The 21927-nt window shown below is 50.7% G+C and overlaps 1 protein-coding gene across 1 annotated transcript in view; it reads left to right on the top strand.

The window, feature by feature from the left end:
* The window catches only part of LOC143291065 (uncharacterized), a 265716-nt gene that overhangs the window by 226887 nt on the left and 16902 nt on the right, over positions 1 to 21927 (top strand). Inside the window, 9 exon segments of the mRNA XM_076600654.1 lie at positions 1418 to 1531; positions 2530 to 2848; positions 3849 to 3972; positions 7989 to 12305; positions 12307 to 14889; positions 16462 to 17153; positions 18910 to 19144; positions 20043 to 20342; positions 21212 to 21503. Of these exon segments, the coding sequence (XP_076456769.1) occupies positions 1418 to 1531; positions 2530 to 2848; positions 3849 to 3972; positions 7989 to 12305; positions 12307 to 14889; positions 16462 to 17153; positions 18910 to 19144; positions 20043 to 20342; positions 21212 to 21503 (8976 nt within the window).

Genomic DNA, 21927 nt, shown 5'->3' with positions numbered 1-21927 from the left:
ACTGACTGACCGACACTGCCAGGTTTGTAGTGACTGACACTGCCAGATTTGTAGTGACTGACTGACCGACACTGCCAGGTTTGTAGTGACCAACACTGCCAGGTTTGTAGTGACCGACACTGCCAGATTTGTAGTGACTGACTGACCGACACTGCCAGGTTTGTAGTGACTGACTGACCGACACTGCCAGATTTGTAGTGACTGACTGACCGACACTGCCAGATTTGTAGTGACCGACGCTGCCAGATTTGTAGTGACTGACTGACCGACACTGCCAGATTTGTAGTGACCGACGCTGCCAGATTTGTAGTGACCAACACTGCCAGATTTGTAGTGACCGACGCTGCCAGATTTGTAGTGACTGACACTGCCAGGTTTGTAGTGACCAACACTGCCAGATTTGTAGTGACCGACACTGCCAGGTTTGCAGTGACCGACACTGCCAGGTTTGTAGTGACCGACTGACCGACACTGCCAGGTTTGTAGTGACCGACACTGCCAGGTTTGTAGTGACCGACTGACCGACACTGCCAGGTTTGTAGTGACCGACACTGCCAGATTTGTATTGACCGACACTGCCAGATTTGTATTGACCGACGCTGCCAGATTTGTAGTGACCAATACTGCCAGATTTGTAGTTACCGACACTGCCAGGTTTGTAGTGACCAACATTGCCAGATTTGTAGTGACCGACACTGCCAGGTTTGCAGTGATCGACACTGCCAGGTTTGTAGTGACCGACACTGCCAGGTTTGCAGTGTCCGACACTGCCAGGTTTGTAGTGACCAACACTGCCAGGTTTGTAGTGACCAAGGCTGTCAGGTTTGTAGTCACCGACACTGCCAGGTTTGTGACCGACACTGTCAGGTTTGCAGTGACCGACACTGCCAGGTTTGTGACCGACACTGCCAGGTTTGCAGTGACCAAGACTGTCAGGTTTGTAGTGACCGACACTGTCAGGTTTGTGACCGACACTGCCAGGTTTGCAGTGACCAAAACTGTCAGGTTTGCAGTGACCGACACTGCCAGGTTTGTGACCGACACTGTCAGGTTTGCAGTGACCAAGACTGTCAGGTTTGTAGTGACCGACACTGCCAGGTTTGTGACCGACACTGTCAGGTTTGCAGTGACCAAGACTGTCAGGTTTGCAGTGACCGACACTGTCAGGTTTGCAGTGACTGACACTGCCAGGTTTGCAGTGACCAAGACTGCCAGGTTTGTGACCGACACTGTCAGGTTTGCAGTGACCAAGACTGCCAGGTTTGCAGTGACCGACTCTGCCAGGTTTGCAGTGACCGACGCTGCCAGGTTTGCAGTGACTGACACTGCCAGGTTTGGACTGACACTGTCAGGTTTGCAGTGTCCGACACTGCCAGGTTTGTAGTGACCGACATAACCTTTGACTCCTTGTGTCCAGGTGGCAGCATCTGTCTGTGTCACGATGACCAGGTCAGAGGTCACTGGACAGGCGCCAGCTGTGAGCAGTGCATGCTGGGATGGAGGATGCCGACGTGTACCGACTGTGATACCGGTAAGACTGTGTTTTAGTCTGTGCTGGAATTGGATGATTATACATGTGCCTGTGCTGGGATTGGATGATTATACATGTGTCTGTGCTGGGATTGGATGATTATACATGTGCCTGTGCACCACCGGGATGGGCATTAGCTGTCGTTTCTGCAGTGTTGTTTGCCTATAAGGTCTTTTCTATGCTTTTTTGTTTTTATTGGGCTTTGAAGTGGGGTTTTTTCCCCTCTTTTTTACGATTTTTTGTCATTTTGGGGATGATAAATCAAGTGGAAGGGCTGATGTTCTCAGCATGGCCTAGCCTTGTTTGCCCTGAGGAGCTGAATGGTCAGGATACTGTGTTATGAACTGTGTTTTGTGGGTTTGTCTTGTTTTTTTGTTTGTTTGGTGGTGTTGTTTTTTTTAGGTTTTCTTTTTTGTATAGATGTGACAGTTTTGTGTTGACGCAGCTGAGTATTTGTATGGATGCGCAGTCCTGATATGGCCCTATGCATTTGGCTGAACTATAAGCAACAATAATCAATAAACAATTTTACTTTGGTGGCGAGTCTGTTCACCACTGGATGGTGTCAACCTGACCTTGTGCTGGAGAGATTTTACAGTTTGTTCGTGAAGGCTGCATACTTTTCTCACTGTTGTGGTCAAACTGTAGACAAACTTGTTTCCAGGATGGCAGATTTTTAATATCTCACTTCTTTTGCAGTGAGGAAATAATCTCTTTAGCCTGTACCCGTGCATCTTTCTGATAAGAGCACGTGATAATATAATCACCTTAGTATGTTCTTACATATGTTTGTGATATGTACTCATGAGACTATAATCACTTTGGCATGTAACTGTGCGTGTATGAACACGCACTGGTGGTGGTGGTGGTGTGTGTGTACATGTGTGGCTTTCTGAACTTTGTCCCCTCATTTTTTTAGCCGACCATTTCCAATAAAGCCAGAGCAACAACCCTTGAAAATCAATAAACATGTGAAATGTTCTCCCCCCACCCCCCAGATTTTGTTGGTGAAGGTCACTGCAGCATTCCTTGCATCAAGAACCAAGGGGAGCACTGGGAACAGGGAGACAACCCTGATCCTTCAGACACCCAGTTAATGCCCCTGCGCCCTGCTTTCCGCTGCTACACCGTGGACAGTGCGGGTCGCCTCACAGCCTGGTTCGGCTACGACAACCGCAATCCCTACAACGTGTATGTGGCGGCTGGTCCGGAGAACAGGGTGGGGGGGCAGGGGGAGGTGGTCACCACCCTGGCAGGAAGTGGAACCATGCCCACCAAGTTCGTCCCAGGACTTGTGCTCTACGCCATGTCTGTCAGGTAACCAGTGCAGCTGGCTGGGATTGTTTGCATTGTCCTGGTGGTTGGTTCAGTTTGGTATGTCTGTGTGGTGGATGGTGTTAGCGTATGTTGTCAAAGTGTTTGTTGCTGTCGGTTCATGCTGTTGCAGTTGTTGTTTTTTTTAGTGTATGTTGCCACAGTTTGTTGATGTTGGTTCATGTTGTTGTAGCTGTTGTTTTTTTAGTTTATGTTGCCATAGTTTGTTGCTGTCGGTTCATGCTGTTGTAATTGTTGTTTTTTTTGTTTTTGTTGCCACAGTTTGTTGCTGTCGGTTCATGCTGTTGCAGTTGTTGTTTTTTTTCGTGTATGTTGCCACAGTTTGTTGATGTTGCCACGTTGGTTGGTTCCCTTGTGTAAACAAAGTGAGTCTGTGTAATGACAAAGTGTGTGTGTGTGTGCGTGTGCGTGTGCGTGTGTGTGTGCGTGTGTGTGTGTGTGCGTGTGCGTGCGTGTGTGTGTGTGTGTGCGTGTGTGTGTGTGTGTGTGTTAAACTTGAACACTTTGGAACCGGACAATGACTTGGGGTGTTATAGGAGGGAAGGAAAATGCCCCTGTTCTTTGCCAGGATTTGAACCTAAGACCTCAGCATTGTGCATCATCTTTCCCATTTTCCCGGCTGAAAATAGTGGCAGTTGACACATACTGCAGGGAGGCAAGACTGATGGAATGGAGCTCTGTGTTTTTCAGGCTGACAGAGTGGTGTATTAAAGCTCTGTGTTTTTCAGGCTGACAGAGTGGTGTATTAAAGCTCTGTGTTTTTCAGGCTGGGAGAGTGGTTGTGTTTTTCAGGCTGACAGAGTGGTGTAACAAAGCTCTGTGTTTTTCAGGCTGACAGAGTGGTGTATTAAAGCTCTGTGTTTTTCAGGCTGACAGAGTGGTGTATTAAAGCTCTGTGTTTTTCAGGCTGACAGAGTGGTGTAACAAAGCTCTGTGTTTTTCAGGCTGACAGAGTGGTGTATTAAAGCTCTGTGTTTTTCAGGCTGGCTGTCAACGGTACCCGTGTGTGGTGGTTTGTGGCCTACAGTCCCTCCAACTCCGTCATCAATGCTTCCTTTTCCCTGCAGGGAAATGAGGAGTTTGCCTGCACAGAAAAGCCAGTGCTGGTGAGATTGTTGTTGTTGGTGGTGGTGATGGTGGTTGTGTGAGTGTGTGTGTGTGCTTGTGTGTGTGTGTGTGTGTGTGTGTGTGGTTTTCAGTTTAACGTCTTTCCACTTGAAGTGATATTAGACTGGGGAAGAAAAAAAAAAAAAAAAACAACAACAACAACAAAAAAAACGTGGGGGTAGGGGTTGTGGGAGGGGGAGGGGTAAAAGTGTGTGTATGTGTGTAGGGTGAATAGTGAGAGACAACGCTAGGGAAAATGGAAACGTTATAAACACCAAGATCAAAATGTGTGTGTGTGTGTGTGTGCTTTTCATCTGGAGCAAACTGTGTACACTACAATTTCCGATCCCTAACATATGCTTACAATAGTTTCACTCACACACACACACACACACACACACAGACGCACACACAGATGAACACTTACTTGTACAAGCACACACACATACGCCCATATCCCCCACCCCGAACCCCCCACATATATATACAAAGAGCTATATATATACACACCCGCACGTTCCAATATCCTGTTGCTCCTACAGTGTAGGCATGCATACACTCACATACCTCATCCTCTACCCCCCCTCCCCCCGGCACCCCCACCACCTCCTCACACACACACACACACAAACACGTACGCACGTGCACAGAACTCTCCTGACATTTGTGAACACCACTTACAATAGAACTGTTAGAGTCTTACAATAGAATCTCTAATGATACTCTCTTCACAGCTTGCCAACAAAAGACAAACTCCAAACTTGAAAACCATGGAAGCAACAGAAGTGAGCAGAGTGCACACCGTGTGCCCCCACAGCACCCCACACCACAGGTCACATTCTCCAACACTCTGCACAAACTTTCCCTTCAATCAAGACAAACTGGCCCACAGTCTGCACTAACTTTTCCTTCAGTCAGGACAAACTGGCCCACACTCAGTCTGCACAAACTTTTCCTTCAGTCAAGACAAACTGGCCCACAGTCTGCACAAACTTTTCCTTCAATCAAGACAAACTGGCCCACAGTCTGCACAAACTTTTCCTTCAGTCAAGACAAACTGGCCCACACTCAGTCTGCACAAACTTTTCCTTCAATCAAGACAAACTGGCCCACAGTCTGCACTAACTTTTCCTTCAGTCAAGACAAACTGGCCCACAGTCTGCACAAACTTTTCCTTCAATCAAGACAAACTGGCCCACACTCTGCACAAACTTTTCCTTCAATCAAGACAAACTGGCCCACAGTCTGCACAAACTTTTCCTTCAATCAAGACAAACTGGCCCACAGTCTGCACAAACTTTTCCTTCAATCAAGACAAACTGGCCCACACTCTGCACAAACTTTTCCTTCAGTCAAGACAAACTGGCCCACAGTCAGCACAAACTTTTCCTTCAATCAAGACAAACTGGCCCACACTCAGTCTGCACAAACTTTTCCTTCAGTCAGGACAAACTGGCCCACACTCTGCACAAACTTTTCCTTCAGTCAGAACAAACTGGCCCACAGTCTGCACAAACTTTTCCTTCAATCAAGACAAACTGGCCCACACTCTGCACAAACTTTTCCTTCAATCAAGACAAACTGGCCCACACTCTGCACAAACTTTTCCTTCAATCAAGACAAACTGGCCCACACTCTGCACAAACTTTTCCTTCAATCAAGACAAACTGGCCCACACTCAGTCTGCACAAACTTTCCCTTCAATCAAGACAAACTGGCCCACAGTCTGCACAAACTTTTCCTTCAGTCAGAACAAACTGGCCCACAGTCTGCACAAACTTTTCCTTCAATCAAGACAAACTGGCCCACACTCTGCACAAACTTTTCCTTCAATCAAGACAAACTGGCCCACACTCTGCACAAACTTTTCCTTCAGTCAAGACAAACTGGCCCACACCCTGCACAAACTTTTCCTTCAATCAAGACAAACTGGCCCACAGTCTGCACAAACTTTTCCTTCAATCAGGACAAACTGGCCCACAGTCTGCACAAACTTTTCCTTCAGTCAAGACAAACTGGCCCACACTCTGCACAAACTTTTCCTTCAATCAAGACAAACTGGCCCACACTCAGTCTGCACAAACTTTCCCTTCAATCAAGACAAACTGGCCCACACTCTGCACAAACTTTTCCTTCAATCAAGACAAACTGGCCCACACCCTGCACAAACTTTTCCTTCAATCAGGACAAACTGGCCCACACTCTGCACAAACTTTTCCTTCAGTCAAGACAAACTGGCCCACAGTCAGCATCCGTATCAGTGGCCTAGATCCCAGTCACTGGGAGCTGAATGAACAATTCATGGTCACCACCCATCAGTGCATGCCGTGCAGCAAGCCTGTCAGTGATTCCAACTTTAACTCTATGGAGACGTAGTTAAATGGTGCACGTAGTTTTAATGTGACGGGCAAATATGTACATATTTGAAAAATTCACACACTTTCACACAAAGACATTCAAATTATATATCACTAGAAAGTTTACAATTTCTTCTTTTAACATTTTAAAACAGTATTCCCATTAAATGCTGCTGAATATTTTTTTAAATATTTTAAATTATGTCACTAAATACTGAAAAAGAAAACAAACTGAAAAATAGGCATACTGTACCCACCAGGCATGTCATATCCATCAGCTAATCCACAAGGCAGCATAAGATGATTTTCTCACACAGTAATGTTCCCTGATTCTCATGAATCAGTTTGAAGTCAAACGTTGAACAACAAACTGTTAAAAAAAATAAAATTAGAAGATCACAACACAGGTTGGTTATGTAAAGATCGACCTCTCACCCAGTCCAGAAAAGTCTAGAAAAAAAGCCTTTCACACAGTTAACGGTCAAGGGGAAATAACTCAGTTTTTCCTAGACTGATCCCTCAAGACAGCCTGATTAGTTTCCCTTTAATTGAACACTGCTGAGTGTATGGAAAAAAAATTCTGCGATCCGCCGAATCCTACACTACGGCACGTCATTCTGAACGGGCAGAGCACCGGCGCATCTCCAAAGAGTTAACAGGGTGGAGATATTTCAGTCTACCCTTCCTGAAACCTCTTTTATAGCGGGATTTTTGTTTTATTTTTGTTTTTTGCTGCCCCATCATCTGCACTGTTTCAGTGGCATTACTCCCACGCTGCTCACCCTGAGTCCCCTATATACACGGCCATACCCAGGTTCGTCTGTCTCAGTCCCAGCACCAGTTGCCCACAGTGAAGAATCGATGTTAGGGCTGATAGAAGGATTTGATCAGCATTAATGGGACTTGGGTTATCTAAACAAAAACCATAGAAATACTGTTGTGAAGTTGAATGCATGCAAGGAAGAAGAGATGCAGCTTGAAAGGAAAATGAACAGTCAACAGTTGACAGGTGTGGACAACAGTCATTCAGCTCTTATTACTTACCTATTTATCTGTTTCTGTATCTTACCTGACTTCATTTTTATTTCATTTTCCCACAAAGCCTGGCTAAGCACGTTGGGTTACACTGCTGGTCAGGCATCAGCTTAGTAAATGTGGTGCAGCGTATATGGTTTTTTTTCCGAACTCAGTAATTCCTCATTGAGTAACTGACCTGAACTGAACTCGGCTTACAAACGTGAACAGAGCACAGTCACTGCAGCAACTTGCTCCACCCAGCCTTCAGTCTCTGTGCAAACATGTCAGTGAGAGCCTTCAACATGTGTTTTTGATTGGAGGTGGGAAATGCAAGTGTGCATGAACACACATTCAAATGCATTTGAATACTCATATGCACACTCTCAGGAGCATCCCTACATACTGACATTCGCCCATATCCACATGCATATGTACATGCACTTACATGCAAGCAAGTATGTATGCACGCACACACACATACACACACACACACACACACACACACACAAGCGTTCATGCATACATACAGATTTCCCTCTCTCTCGTTTTGACCTACATGCAGATACGTATATACACCTGATTGCAAAAGTACCCCCCTGCATGTAAACAGCCTGTTTACCTGTACTGTGTTTCATTGACAGACGCCAGCCGTGTTTGAAGGGAACTACAGCGGCTACTGCCATTGCCTACCTGGCTACTGGGGCAGTGCCTGCCAGCACACCTGTCCCGGGAGAGCCGACAGCCCTTGCCACGGCAACGGGGAGTGCCTGCAGGCAACAGGTCAGTGCCGGTGCTACGCAGGCGTGAAGCCAGGTGACAACTGCAGCCAGTGCGAGGACAGACGGTTTGGAACAGACTGCAGTGTGGCCGTCATGGACAGCCCGCTGGCTTCCTCCTCCCAGCACCACCACCAGGCCCACAGCTATGGCTCCGGACACCTGCTGACCTTTGATGGCAGCCTGTACAGCTACCAGGGGGTTGGAGAGCACGTGCTGGTGGACACAGTGCTGTCTGGGGGCAGCCAGAGGTGGAGGGTACATGGCCACTTTGTGGTTTCGGCCGGCAGTGGGGCCGTGCTGTGCCAGGCTGTGGCTGTGGCTGTGGGCACACATGTTCTGGAGGTGCAGGCGCTGTCCACCGGTGTGGTGGCCGCTGTCAACGGGGTGCATGTGCCGCTGGTGGAACTGCCGTCGTCTCTGGCGGCCGGTGTGACGCTCCGCCTGGTGGGGAGCCGCCAGCTGACCGTGCAGTCAGGGGAGGCAATCAGCATCAGCCTGTATGTGCAGGAAGTGGGCATCGATGTCAGCGTCACGGCCAGCTTCGACGTGTGCAATGTGAGTCACGGTCTCTTCAGTTCCTGCAGTGTGGGTGTCTCTCCCACTGACGACTTTGTCACCCAGAGCGGCGCTGTGCTGACTGATGACACACAGCCTTCCCTCAGCCAGCACACCATCCACACGGTCTTCGGGCCGTCATGGTCCGTTGCACATGCTAACTCCCTGTTCCGCTTCACAGATATTCCCTCCCACACGTCCGGCTATGGTTTGCGCTTCACCCACTCCCACGCGGTCAGCGATCCTCTGTTCATCTTCACCAACCCTGATGCTGCTGTGGAGGTACGCTTCAAGCTGGAGGCTGGCTCCACTGGCTGCCAGACGCTGTGGTCCTACAGAGCGGGCATGACGGCCGACATCACCGTGGGGGTGTGTCAGGACACAGTGGTGGTGCTCCATGGCTCTGTGGAAGACAGGACATCGCTGACGGTTCAGATGTCCACCTGGTACCACCTCACCGTCAACTGGGCCTCCCAGGCCGCACGCCTCAGCCTGATTCTGCTGAAAGATGAGTTGACCATTTCCTCCGCTGTTATCAACATCAACACTGGCATCGATTTCTTTGTGAATGGTGGCACTCTGGTGATTGGAAAACGTCACCTGCTGAGCACAGACGTTGAAGGTTATCAGTGGAACCTGAACGGTGTCATTGACGACGTGAGGATCTGGAAGAGGATCCTGAGCATCTCTGAGATCCGACAGAGGCTGACCCTGTACCACATTGTGGACGCCTCACTGACCTGTTACTGGAAGCTGGAGGAAGGTCAGGGGTCAGTGTCGGTGGACAGCGTGGCTGGTATCGGTCTGTCCTTCCCTCTGGATCCCTGGTGGCACCCGGCATGGGTACAGGTGGACTACCCCTACACCTGGCCTTCGTTGGACACCTACAACGTCTACGCTGGTGTGGATTCCTCCGACACCAGTCCCTACTATCCCTTCTGCAGGGACCACGTCTACTCCTCTGAGATGAACAGCAGCTGCAGCCACCTTGGTGGTCCCGCCCTACAGGCGTTCTTCCATCAGTGTGTCTTCAACGGCGCCCGCTTCTACCGGAGCTCTGCCACCCTGGAGGTGGTGCTGACTCTGGCCGACATCTGTCAGCACTACAGCAACCAGGTGACGCCACCCTGGCCTGCCCAGCCCTTCTGTCACGACTTCCCTGACCGTCACTTCCCGCGATGGACAGGGGTCAGCTGTGATGACCAGTGTCTGGCCGGTCGATGGCTGCAGGACGATCAGCAGTGTGAGTGTCTGGATGGGTTTTACGGTGACGCCTGTCAGTTCACCTGTCCTGTCTCGTCGGGCGGTGTGTGTGGTGGCGGGCGGTGTGACGACCATGGTAACTGTTCCTGTTCGCTCAACACACACCTGGACACTTCGTGCATGCACTGTGCTGAAGGCTGGACAGGGTCGGACTGCTCTGTGGCCTTGGTGGCTGACGCGGCCTTGACCGGTGATAACAGAGTGTGCATGGTGTACGGCTTTTCTCACTTGATCATGTTTGACGGACAGGCCTTTGACCTGGGCAGCCTGGGGGAGTTCACCCTGCTGCAGACTGGGGAGGTGGGCTTCCATGGACAGCTACACCCGTGCCCCGGGAACAAGGCGCCGTGCATGAGGTCCCTGTGGATCAGCACGGCCAGCCACAACCTGACCTTGACCCTGTCCCAGGACCTCACCACCAGGGGGATGGTCCTCTGGCAGGACGGGGTGCAGGTGGACACCAACTCCGTTCACCTGCCCACGCTGAACCTGACCCTGACCCAGTTCTCCCCGACCTCTGTGGACGTGACGGTCGGAAGCCAGGTGACGGTCAACGTCATCCTCCAGGACTTCCTCCTCATGACGACCTTCACCTTGCACACCTCCCACTGCTCCAGTGCCTCGGGCATGTGTGGTAACTGCGACAGGAACAAGGACAACGACTTTGTGGGCACTTCGGGCGTTGTGGCCGTAGCTGATGTGAACGCCACTTTCATCAACACCAACTTCGCCCAGCACTGGAGTCTTGCCAGCTGGACCTCAACAGGATTCATCCTTACCTCTGACTCGGAGACCACTGACCGAAACCCTTCCACAGACGGATTTGCCATCAGATTCAACGGGTCTTCTGCCTACACGGGTAGCTTGGCTGCGATCAACAATGCGTCAGACATCAGTTTTGAGGTGAAGGTCAGGCCGGATCAGATAGAGGCAGGTACTGTGTGGAGGTACGTGGCCTTCACTGAGGTGTCTGTCGCCGTCAACAACTCCCTGCTAGTGGTGTGGGTTGATGGGACTCCGTTCTCCACGTCAGTGGCAGTGTCGGTTGGGGTGACACAGCATCTGGCTGTAGTGGTTCACAGCACTGCCCGCACCATCACCCTGTACTGGATCTCCCCCCTCAGCGGCCTGCAGGCTGAAGTCATCACCATCCCACACACTCTGGCACTGGCAGGGGGGCATCTGTACATTGGTGGAAACGATGTCACGGCGACCTACTTCGTGGGGGTGGTGGATGAGATTCGAATCTGGCTGCAAGTGCTGACAGTGTACGAGGTGTTGCAGACGTCGGACGTCAGAGTGGACAGCAGCTATCCCTCCATTCTGGCTGTGTGGTCCTTGAGTGAAGGTGAAGGTCGTCTGGCTGTGGACAGTGTTTCTCACCTGGACTTGCACCTGCCGAAGACTGGCTCCACGTGGGTGCTGAGCTCAGTGCGGTGGACAGTGGGAGAGAGCGTCCAGTTTTACGCACATCACTCTTTTGCACCAGAGACTGTGGGGACATCATGTGACCGCCTCAGGACAGACACGGCCATTGCGAGTTCCTGCCATGGTCTGGGTGATCCTGTTCAGCACTTTGCCTTCAGGGCGTGTGTGGGGGACGTGGGTGTGGCCAACACCCAGGAGGTGCACACCTTCAACACGGCAGCCTACGTGTCGTACTGCATGCGAGTTCTGCGGCCCCCCAACCCCCCCACCAACACCATCTGCCAGGACCGCCAGGACCCTCTCTACACCCAGCTCTGCACCCTGGCCTGTAAGTTTGGAGTCAGCAGTGAGGAGGACGGCACCTGTCACTGCCACCCGGGGTACTGGGGGTACGACTGCAGCAACACCTGCCCTGGCGGCGCCAGTAACCCCTGCAGTGGTCACGGTTTCTGCAACACCACATCAGGTGTGTGTCAGTGCCAGCCCACCTGGTCTGAGGACAGTGAGTGCTCCAGGTGTAAGGATGGGTGGTCGGGCAGCGACTGTTCCACCTTCCTCCCACCTGACATCACCAACAACACGGACACTTCAGCCAGCTCTGCCAAGTTCTGTTCTCTTTTTGGTCTGAGTCACGTGGTGTCCATGAACCGAGCCACGTTCAGCATGCGCCAGGCGGGAGAGTTTCACCTGTTGAACTCCACCAGTGGGCAGGTGGACGTGCAGGCCAGAGTGACATACTGTGAGGACTCCACCTTGTGCACCACAGCTGTGGGCATCCGCTCAGCATCTGACACTGTCATCATCCGGGCTGGACACACCACGGAGCACCTGGCTCAGGTGTGGGTCAACGGAGACCTGGTCAGCTCTCCGGACCCCTCCACCATCCCCAGCCACCCTCACCTCTCTGCTGGTGCAGTGGCAGTCTTCCCATGAGTACACTGTCAGCGACTCCCTCCAGCGCCTCAACATCAGAATCCGCACCGTTCAGCGGCGCATCACGCTGACAGTGACGGCCAACTCCACGCTGTGTGCCGACAGTGACACCTGTGGGCTGTGTGGCTACAACCAGACCCACTCCAGCTCTCCGCACTACTCTGGCTGGGCAGTGTCCCAGCAACACAGTCTGTTCACTCCTCTGTTCATCAGCAGCTCCTATGGTGAGACATCCGTCATTTCCCCAGCGGTCCATGCTCTTCAGCTTGCTGGCGATGGAGTGTCCTCGCAGATCTTGCCAGACGTGTTCCCCCCAGGACAAGACCTGTCCCTGGCCGTGCTGGTGAAGCCTGATGCAGACACAGGAGTGCTCTTGTCCTACGGGAGATTCTCGCTGTTCAGTGTCATGTACGACGGCTCTGTCAAGGTGGTCATCAACGGAACCCTGCACGACACAGGCCTCAGTCTGACGGTTAGCATGTGGAATGAACTGGTCATCGTCTACACCGCTGCTCTACACAGGTTCCACATCTTCGTCCACAACGTAGACAACCAGCTTCTGGTTCAGCATGTTGATGTCTCCAGCCACTTTGCTTTTGAGGCCGATGGAGTGATGACTCTAGGGGGCTGGTCCCACGTTGAAGGGGGAGGGTTTGAGAATGTTCCGCTGATCACCAGCTTCAGGGGAGAGGTGGATGAGGTGAGGGTGTGGCATCGTGCTGTCAGCCAGGCAGAGGTGTCAGCCGCCTGGCAGCATCAGCAGCTGTTTTCCTCGTCGGGCGTCTTCGTTCACTGGACGTTCAATGAAGGACAGGGCACTGTCAGTGTGGATCGTGTCCACAAGTACATCTTCAGTTTCTACACTTATGACTGGACAAAATCTGCTGCTTCATGGCGATTGTCTGACCTGGTGTTCCTGCCCCCCCAGATCCCTTCAGCCCATGTGTTCACCGATGCAGAGCTGCTGAAGGCTGCCGAGACCCTGTGCAAGTCAGCTGTCTACAGCCAGGAGCTGAAGTCCAGCTGTGCCGGACACCATGAGATGCTGGTGCAGTTTTACTTCGCTGTGTGTCTGAGTGATGTGGCGGCCATGGGCACCCCCTCCACCTCCCTCACCGTCACCCTGTCCATGTCCGACCTGTGTCAGTCCGCTCTGGCACTGCCCACCTGGCCTGGCCAGCACCTGTGTTCTCTGTTTGACCCCTACCCCAGGTTTGGAGGGGCCGACTGCTCCGTGGAATGTCTGTTCGGCACGGTGAGGGCAGAGGAAGAAGTGACCGATGACTCTGAAGTGGTTCCCTCCTGGCACTGTCACTGTCGCTCAGGGTTCTGGGGGTCCAGGTGTGAATCCACCTGTCCTGGAGGAGTGACCAACAGCTGCAGCGGTCATGGGGAGTGCGACCAGTGGGCGGGTCACTGTGTCTGTCGGACAGGGTGGACGGGGACAAACTGCTCCACCTGTGGGCCGGGCTGGGCAGGGTCAGACTGTGGCATTGCTGTGCAGACCACCACCTCCAGTTCCCACTTCTGCTCCATCACCGCCAACAGCCACCTCCTGACCCTGGACGGGGCCGGGGTCACCTTCAGCCAGGCTGGTGTCTTCCAGTTCTTCAAAGACTCCAGGAAATCGCTGACCGTGGACGTCCTTTCCCAGCCATGCGGGAAGTTTGGGTCGTGCATTGTGCAAACTGCAGTGCAGGTGTCTGGCACTTACCTGCTGATCGACGCTCTCAACACCTCCCACATCACGGTGAACAAGGCCAGTCAGCGCCTGTCCCCCTCCCTCTCCCTCCCCTCCAACATCAAGCTGCTGGCTCTGGACAGACTCAACCTCCAGCTGCAGCACCCGTCCGGCCTCCAGATTTCCATCGCCCTGAGGGAAGCCTACCTTGACCTTGAGCTGACCTTGTCATCATCGTGTAGCAAGGTGGACGGGCTGTGCGGCAGGTGTTCACCAGAGTCCTCCAACACCTGCAACAGTGACGACGTCACATGTCTCCTCAAGGCTTTAGGCATTGCCAGCTTTGTGAACACCTACCCCGGCACGTCGTCAGCACTGATCCAGACCTACCTGGCCACGTGGAAGAGGAGTTTTGCCAGCAGCGTGTTTGCTGGCGCAGTCGTGTCCCCTGCAGGCTCCCTGCCCACCTCTGTGGCGGTGTCTGTGGGCGGTGGTCACCTGGTGTCGGCACCCTGGCCGGCCACCTTCCTCCATTCCCACCACCTGACCCTGGCAGTCAGCCTGCAGATCTCCTCCCGAACCAACCTGACATCGACTGTCCTCTGGACGTACACGGAGACTCACGTTCTGGGCTTGCTGATCCAGGAGGGTCAGCTGGCGGTGTACTTCGCGGGGACAGTCATCCTCACACAGGTGAGGGTGCAGGTGGACGTGTGGAGCATGGTGGCCTTGGTGTACCACCAGCAGACTGGCGTGGCGGTGCTGCATTACCAGTACCTCAGGGACACACGGGTGGAGCGGGTGTACCAGGTGCTGAGAGTGGGGGTCGGGGTGTGGCCGGTGGGAGGGACGCTGGCTGTGGCTTCCTGGCAGATACCTGTGGTGCCCTCGGCTAGACCTCTGGTGAGGCTTTGGGGGTTCGAGTCCGTGTGTGTGTCTGTATGTGTGTGTGTGTGTGTGTGTGTGTGTGTTTGTATGTTTGGTGTATGTGTGTGTGTTTGTATGTTGTGTGTGTGTCTGTGTGTGTGTGTGTTTGTATGTTTGTTGTGTGTGTGTCTGTGTGTGTGTGTGTGTTTGTATGTTTGTTGTGTGTGTGTGTGTGTTTGTATGTTTGTTGTGTATGTGTGTGTGTGCGTGTATGTATGTTTGTGTGTGTGTGTGTGTGTGTGTGTGAGCACCTGGGCATGCATGTATGTGTGCATGTTTAAAGTATTCATGTGCATCCTTGTTTTTTGTAGATGTGCTATCGGTATGTGCGCTATATATATGTGTGTGCGTGTGAGTGTAGTCCAGTTTCATTTAGAACATGACATCCAGGCTGTGCTCTGACATCTGGTGTCAGCCTGAGAAATACAGAAACCGCAGTATCGGGTTACATAATTTTAGCTACACTCTTAAAGATGCATCGATGAAGTGGATGGCTCTCAGTCGTGAGGCTGCAGCTTTCTCATTTCAGCCCACAACATTCTCAGCTCCAGGGAGGTGCTGACCACCAAAAAGTCTCACAGTTTGATTTGATATCAATACTTACATAGCGTCTATCTTCGGTCAGAGACCAAGCTCTGAGGGCTTTATCAGCTCCGGGTCATTTGCACAACAGGCTGCCTTCCTTTGTAAAGCTGACTGACGGCTGCCACTGGGCGCTCATCAGTCTTTTCGTGTGTCATTCTGTCAGATGTCAGGCACACATACATACACACTTTGACAGACGTGTCACATTTTACGTGTATGATGGTTTTGTTTAGTTACCCAGCCATGTAGGCAGCCATACTCCATTTTCGGGGTGTGTGCATGCTGTGTATGTTCTTGTTTCCATAACCCACTGAATGCTGACATGGATTACTGGAACTTTAACATGGGTATTTGATCTTCTCTGTGCGTACACACAGGAAGGGGGTTCAGGCACTGGCAGGTCTGCACATATGTTGACCTGAGAGACTGGAAAAACCTCCACCCTTTACCCACCAGGTGCCGTTACCGAGATTCAAACCCGGGACCCTCAGATTGAAAGTCCAATGCTTTAACCACTCGGCTATTGCCCCCATCATTGGGTTCAAACCCATATCCTGCCAGTGTCAGAATGTGAGACTGACCACTTTGCTACAATGACTGATGTAGTGCTCAGTCATGCCAAAGTATGGATGGAAATGATGGAGAAATTAGGATGATGAATCCTTTTATGGCTTTTATTGTTTGCTTGATTTGTTGTCCTCAATGGATTTGAGTTTCCTGTATAAGGCCTGTATTGACAGTATTAAATGATATCAGTCGTCTGACAGTGTGAATACTGCGCAGAACAGCGATATGGTATGATGGCTTGGACATGTCTGTTGAGGTCCTGGCTGATAGACACTGTGTATATCTTTTATGTATTCATATTGAATGACTGTGATTTCTGTGCATTGTTTGTGTGCCGTACACCACACATGAGTTTCTTTTGATGCGACAATAAAGCATTCTCTATTGTGTCTGCAGACAACCCCGTTGTATTGCCGTGTGCATCAAGTGACAGTATGGAGCATTCCGCTGACCCCAGAAGAAATCCTGAGCACATGGCAGCACTTCCGTCTGACCCCCCCACCGGGGCTTGTGATTGGCTGGCTTCTCAACACTGGTGCCGGCAACGTCGTCACCGACATCGTCCATGCCCATCGCCTGTCGCTGTTTGCTGCAACCTGGGTGCGTGTCGACATAGCCGTGGAGGTTGATGTTGCCGTGTTCACGTCGGTGACATCATCGGTCTACCAGAGTGCTGTGGGGGAGTGTGCGGCCCTGTTTGGGCAACAGGCTGTTCAGGGTCCTTGCAGCAGCCTCACCACCGCCGTCAGTTTCTTCACTTCAGTCTGCGTTCAGGACGTGGTCGCCGGGCAGGCAGTGGATTGGTCCATGGGCGCAGTGCTGACCTTCACCTCTGCGTGCGAAGAGTTGCTGGGAGAGGGTTCATGGCCGGGTCAGGCTCTGTGTAACCAGTTCCCGTCACGCCACTTCCCTGTCTACGTGGGAGAGCAGTGTGAGCAGCGCTGCGTCTTTGGGCAGTTTGACGTGGACACTGAGAGCTGTGAGTGCCAGGCCGGGTTCTGGGGGGAGGCGTGCGACCAGCACTGCTCACATGACGCAGGGAAGCCCCCTTGTCACGGCAACGGGGACTGCGACCAGGAGACAGGACGGTGAGTGTGCGTGTCGTCGTCACGGTCACACTGGTGTGGACAGACCGCTAAACCAAGGGAGGGAGTCCTGTAAACCAAGGGAAGAAATCCTGTAAACCAAGGGAAGATATCCTCTAAACCAAGGGAGGGAATCCTGTAAACCAAAGGAAGAAATCCTGTAAAAGATGAAAGCAGACAGTTATATTCGTTTACTCAAGGAGGCGTCACTGCATTCTGACAAGTCCATACACGCAACGTCACATCTGCTAAGCAGATGCCTGACCAGCAGCGTAACCCAACGCGCTTAGTCAGGCCTTGAGAAATTAAAAAAAACAAAAACAAAAAATAAACTAAAAAATGAAATAAAGATTTTTTTAAAAAATAAAGTAGATATAAAAATGAATATGTTAAATGAATAAATAAGATAAATTAGTGAAATAAGTAGACAAACAAAATTGATGAATGAAATAAAAACAGAAAAAAAAGATGAACAGTGCCTGGATAAAGCAGCAGGTAGCATGCCAGTCTCATAATGACTGAAACCAGGGTGGAGAGCAAGCCACTTCACCGTTAGCTTCCTTTGTTTTTTGTCTCACTCTGTCACCCCCCATCTTCCATATCCACCCCCTCACCCACTCTCCACACCACGTCTGTCAAAAATGGGACATGAATAATGTTGGCGATGAATTTCATTTTACTCTCGAGTGTCCAAACTTTTGTGATGTTCACAAACAAATTTTACCCAATGAATAGGTATGTCCAAGGTCTGTGTTTTCATCTTGTGCTTTATTATCTGCAAGTAAATGAGTTCTCCTAAGACTTAGTAAATTCATTATGACGTGCAATGTTGCTTAGGGTACGTTCATGCTGAAGAAGGAAAGTTAACCCTCATTTTACCTGAACTGATGCAAACGTTATGATAATCCTAGTTTTGTTTCTGATTGTGCAGTTTTCTGAAATCCTCTATGCCCCAACAGGGGTCAAAAGTTAATTAAATCTCTGTGTGTGTTTGTGTGTGTGTGTGTGTGTGTGCACGTGTTGAAATAATGAATCGCCTTGTCGTGAATGGACAATAGACAAATAAGATGCTGACATGTACTCAGTCCAGATAATTTTCTTTAACAAGAAAGCTGTTCCTCTCCACTCCCAAGAAATGTATTCCACACTTACTGGTATACCCAGGAATAGTGTTTGTAACTGATGTACCCATGAAAAGAATTCTGCACTTCACTGTCAGTTGATAACGTGGTCTGCTCTCTCTCTCTCTCTGTCTTTCTCTCTCTCTCTCTGTGTCTGTCTGTATATATGTTCTGTTCAGCTACTCGAGGACGTGTTGCTATGTTTGGACAAATCCATATTCACTACACCACATCTGCTAAGCGGATGCCTGCCCGGCATCGTAACCCAACATGCTTAGTCAGGCCTTGAGAGAAAATAAGATGAAATAAAGAAATGTTGTTGTTTTTTTAAGATAAAATAGATTTAAAAAAAATTTTAAAAAAAATAAATGAATAGATAAATAAATAAAATAAAGTAGCGAAATAAATGACGAAATGAACGAAATTGATAAGTAGAGTAAAACAGAGAAATAAGATCAATAGTGCCTCAAAATAAGTAAATAAACAAAAATGATAAACAGAATAAAACAGATATATGAAAAAAAAGAAATAAAAAAGATCAACAGTGCCTTGATCGCACGGCAGGTAGCATGTCAGTCAAACAACGACCAAAAGCAGAGACATTGAAGCGGTCACCTGCCACCTGGTTCCCTGTGCAGGTGTGCCTGCAAGGTGGAGTGGCAGGGTGACGACCACTGCAGCAGCTGCACAGCCGGCTTCACGGGGCAGGACTGCAGTGTGACGGAGCCTGACCGACCCCCCCAGCCCTCCACCCAGCTCTCCAGGTGTCTGCTGCAGTCCGGAGGCTTCCTGGTTCTCTTCACAGCACAGTCCACCAGCCTGCAGGAGCTGGGGTCCTACTTTCTGGTCATGCTGGATCAGTTCAGTGTCCAGGTGAGAGGTTTGAACAGTGTCCATGACAGTGTCTGTCTGTCCAGGTGAGAGGTTTGGACAGTGTCCAAGACAGTGTCTGTCCAGGTGAGAGGTTTGGACAGTGTGACAGTCTGTCCAGGTGAGAGGTTTGGACAGTGTGACAGTGTCTGTCTGTCCAGGTGAGAAGTTTGAACAGTGTGACAGTGTCTGTCCAGGTGAGAGGTTTGGACAGTGTGTGTGACAGTGTCTGTCCAGGTGAGAGGTTTGGACAGTGTGACAGTGTCTGTCCAGGTGAGAGGTTTGGACAGTGTGTGTGACAGTGTCTGTCCAGGTGAGAGGTTTGGACAGTGTGACAGTGTCTGTCCAGGTGAGAGGTTTGGACAGGGTGACAGTGTCTGTCCAGGTGAGAGGTTTGGACAGTGTGTGTGACAGTGTCTGTCCAGGTGAGAGGTTTGGACAGTGTGACAGTGTCTGTCCAGGTGAGAGGTTTGGACAGGGTGACAGTGTCTGTCCAGGTGAGAGGTTTGGACAGTGTGTGTGACAGTGTCTGTCCAGGTGAGAGGTTTGGACAGGGTGACAGTGTCTGTCCAGGTGAGAGGTTTGAACAGTGTGACAGTGTCTGTCCAGGTGAGAGGTTTGGACAGTGTCTGACAGTGTCTGTCCAGGTGAGTGGTTTGGACAGTGTGACAGTGTCTGTCCAGGTGAGAGGTTTGAACAGTGTCTGTGACAGTGTCTGTCCAGGTGAGAGGTTTGGACAGTGTGTGTGACAGTGTCTGTCCAGGTGAGAGGTTTGGACAGTGTGTGTGACAGTGTCTGTCCAGGTGAGAGGTTTGAACAGTGGATCACACTGAGCACCCTTTTGTTGTTGTTGTGATAAACTGATCACACTGAGCACCTTTTTATTTTGTTGTTCACACAGGTGGGACAGGTGCAGTGCCTCAGTCCCAGAAACGGAAAACCTTGCATCCAAAGCGTGACGGTCAGTCTGCACGATCAGGTGGTGAGTGTCACGACCTCTGACTCCTTTTCGGCCAGTGTCAAGGTCAACGGGGAGGTGAAGGACAGGAGCCAGTTGCAGTCGGTGAGCGTGTCGGGCTGTGACCTGACCGTTCAGCAGCCCAACCCCTTCACCTACACCATCACTGTCCCACAGCTCAATCTGACCCTCAGCGTCGGCGTCATGGAGTTCCTCTCCGTCACCCTGCAGATATCCACACAAGTAGGTCGCTGTGTGCTGCAACCACAGTCTTCGTGTGAAGGTGTGGGAGCGTGTGTATATGTGCGTGTGTGTATGTGTTAACATTGCAGATGTGCATGCATGAGTGTGTGTGTGTGTAAGCATTCAAACGTATAAGCGCCATACGTTGTATAACTAAGAATAATAATACGATATTTTCATACCTTGACCAAAACTGCCATGCTTGATGTTGGCGTGTGATGACATGTGATGATGACAGTTCTTCACAGACCAGTGGTGTGATTGACATGTGATGATGACAGTTCTTCACAGACCTCAGGTGTGATTGACATGTGATGATGACAGTTCTTCACAGACCTCTGGTGTGATTGACATGTGATGATGACAGTTCTTCACAGACCAGTGGTGTGATTGACATGTGATGATGACAGTTCTTCACAGACCTCTGGTGTGATTGACATGTGATGATGACAGTTCTTCACAGACGGGTGGTGTGATGGGCATGTGATGATGACAGTTCTTCACAGACCAGTGGTGTGACTGACATGTGATGATGACAGTTCTTCACAGACCAGTGGTGTGATTGACATGTGATGATGACAGTTCTTCACAGACCTCAGGTGTGATTGACATGTGATGATGACAGTTCTTCACAGACCAGTGGTGTGATTGACATGTGATGATGACAGTTCTTCACAGACCTGTGGTGTGACTGACATGTGATGACAGTTCTTCACAGACCTCTGGTGTGATTGACATGTGATGATGACAGTTCTTCACAGACCTGTGGTGTGACTGACATGTGATGATGACAGTTCTTCACAGACCAGTGGTGTGATTGACATGTGATGATGACAGTTCTTCACAGACCGGTGGTGTGATTATGACAGGTGTGCTGCAGTCAGGGGATTGGCGGCCTGTGCGGGAGGTGTACGTCGTGTCCCGCCTCCCCCCCACCCCTCCCCTGCCAGCTGTCGGCTGGCCCCGCCCCCCCGTCGGCCCCGCCCCCTCTGACCCTTGACCAGCATGACGGGCGGAGGAGTGTGAGGAGGAAGGTGAATGAGATGAGGGTGCCGGAGGACAGTGACCTGACTGGGACGGTGCTGAAGGAAGGCACGGGTCCCGGCAGGATGATGCACTTCCATGATTCCTCCGCCATCACCGATAAACTGGACCACATCGGTGAGATAGTGATTTATGCTTCTTTGGTTGTTTTTTTGTTTTTGTTTTCACTTTGTGTTGGCATTGAGAGAGAGAGAGAGAGTGTGTGTGTGTGTGTGTGTGTGTGTGTGTGTGTGTTTCCCCATGCTGTTACCAGAAAAATGTGTTCCAGGCACTGGTGAACTTTTCTTTTCAGTTGCTCTGTTGCCTACATTCAAGGTATCTGTCTGTAGCTGTTTTCCAGGTATCTGTGAACATTTCAGTCGCTCTCTGTAGCTGTTTTCCAGGTATCTGTGAACATTACAGTCACTCTCTGTAGCTGTTTTCCAGGTATCTGTGAACATTACAGTCACTCTCTGTAGCTGTTTTCCAGGTATCTGTGAACATTTCAGTCGCTCTCTGTAGCTGTTTTCCAGGTATCTGTGAACATTTCAGTCGCTCTCTG

Source organism: Babylonia areolata, chromosome 16 (genome assembly GCF_041734735.1).
Source record: "Babylonia areolata isolate BAREFJ2019XMU chromosome 16, ASM4173473v1, whole genome shotgun sequence".
Taxonomy (NCBI): Eukaryota; Metazoa; Mollusca; class Gastropoda; order Neogastropoda; family Buccinidae; genus Babylonia; species Babylonia areolata.
Note: the sequence above shows the minus strand (reverse complement) of the source record. Positions and strands in the feature narration are given on the sequence as shown.